Source organism: Pundamilia nyererei, unplaced genomic scaffold, assembly GCF_000239375.1.
Source record: "Pundamilia nyererei isolate P.nyererei 1_Seehausen unplaced genomic scaffold, PunNye1.0 scaffold00212, whole genome shotgun sequence".
Classification (NCBI taxonomy): domain Eukaryota; kingdom Metazoa; phylum Chordata; class Actinopteri; order Cichliformes; family Cichlidae; genus Pundamilia; species Pundamilia nyererei.
The window spans coordinates 232,537-233,871 of NW_005187613.1; the positions used below are offsets into that span (position 1 = coordinate 232,537).

At 39.8% G+C, this 1,335-nt stretch overlaps 1 protein-coding gene across 1 annotated transcript in view; it reads left to right on the plus strand.

Moving 5' to 3' along the window:
• The first annotated feature begins 249 nt into the window (after window positions 1–249).
• ddx4 (DEAD (Asp-Glu-Ala-Asp) box polypeptide 4) overlaps window positions 250–1,335 on the plus strand; it is a 7,993-nt gene continuing 6,907 nt past the window's right edge. Inside the window, exons 1-4 of the mRNA XM_013914636.1 lie at window positions 250–375; window positions 986–1,016; window positions 1,105–1,156; window positions 1,273–1,320. Of these exons, the coding sequence (XP_013770090.1) occupies window positions 996–1,016; window positions 1,105–1,156; window positions 1,273–1,320 (121 nt within the window). The 5' untranslated portion in view covers window positions 250–375; window positions 986–995. The remainder of the gene's footprint in view (window positions 376–985; window positions 1,017–1,104; window positions 1,157–1,272; window positions 1,321–1,335) is intronic.

Genomic DNA, 1,335 nt, shown 5'->3' on the forward strand with positions numbered 1-1,335 from the left:
TTTTACACAGCTTTTTAAACTTTTCGAACCAACAACTTTTTAAAAAGTTTTTAATATTCTTTTATTATTATAAAAGAATATTAAAAACTGAAAGAAAGCAGAATGACATTTTCCAGTAGTTGTGCAACAGCCTTCAAGTTCTACAATTTTGCCAACAGAACTATATTTAAAAATGTTCTATTAGAAGCTATTTACAGGGGGAAAGTTTATAATTCTTCGTATTTATTTCTTGTATTTTCAAAAATCCAGTTGGGCGGGAAAATGGCGGAAGTTGCAAGTTTGCGGGTTGTGCGCTTTGCATGCGCGCGCCCCATTCTGTGAGCGCACGAGCAGGCTGCACCTCGAGGAAGAATCTCATCTGTGAAGACACTCAAAGTACGGTTATTCTACCTGGGCTAGTTTTACTACATTACTGTCACTTGTGAAACCAATTTTCGAAGAACAAGATGTAGTTATTATCAGTTTTATTAATCCCGTCGTGCTGTTTTTAGTTAGCGCTTCCAATGCTAACAGGTATCGCCTTTGACGTCCACTCGTAGTTTTTTTTTTGGTTTTGAGTGTATTCTCGAAACAGCGCTTTAAAAATGACTAATTTTAACTGTGCAAACACATGACTTAAAGCGTTATTTCGTGTTTGCGTCTAAATTGAGGGCGGAAGTTAGCCGCCGCCCTGCTCCCGCGTGCTCGATGTGTCTTGATTAGCTAGAAGAAGCGCGAAGTCATTTTCTGTACTTCAGTGAGCATTTAGAGCCACATTTGCTTTGCAACAGTCGACGTTTTGATTAAAGACACTTGCGCATTGTAAGTGTTTGTTAAAACAATTGTATTGTTTTAAGTGCATATCTCTTCTCGCGTGGTAGTCGTCACGTGCCAGATTCTCAGGAAAAGTTTAGCTTTTAATGTCGGAATGAAAGCGACAAAAAAAGGGGGGGGTGTCTTTGTTATCGTACGTGATTTACAAAATTTCTTGTACTTTTTTCCTCAGGTGAGCAAGAATGGACGAGTGGGAAGAACAGGTAAGCTAGTGTAATATCCGAAGGCCACGCGTACGCACTTCGCTGAGCCAGTCAGGCAGCGTCCGACTGAAATTGCCCATGTTTACAGGAAACCGCTACCTCTGGTACTTGTGCACTCACCAGCCACACCTCAAATGCAGGTATGTTCCACTTCAGATTGTCTGCTTTAATTCTTCCTTCCAAGGGTTAAAATAAAGATTGGAGGCAGGTTAAGATTTATTTTGGTTTTATTCTGTATTTTAAAACATGTTTTTAGGTACACAAGGAGATTTCTGGAGCTCTGATCGTGGTGAATTTCAAAGAGGTGAGTGTAGAAAGA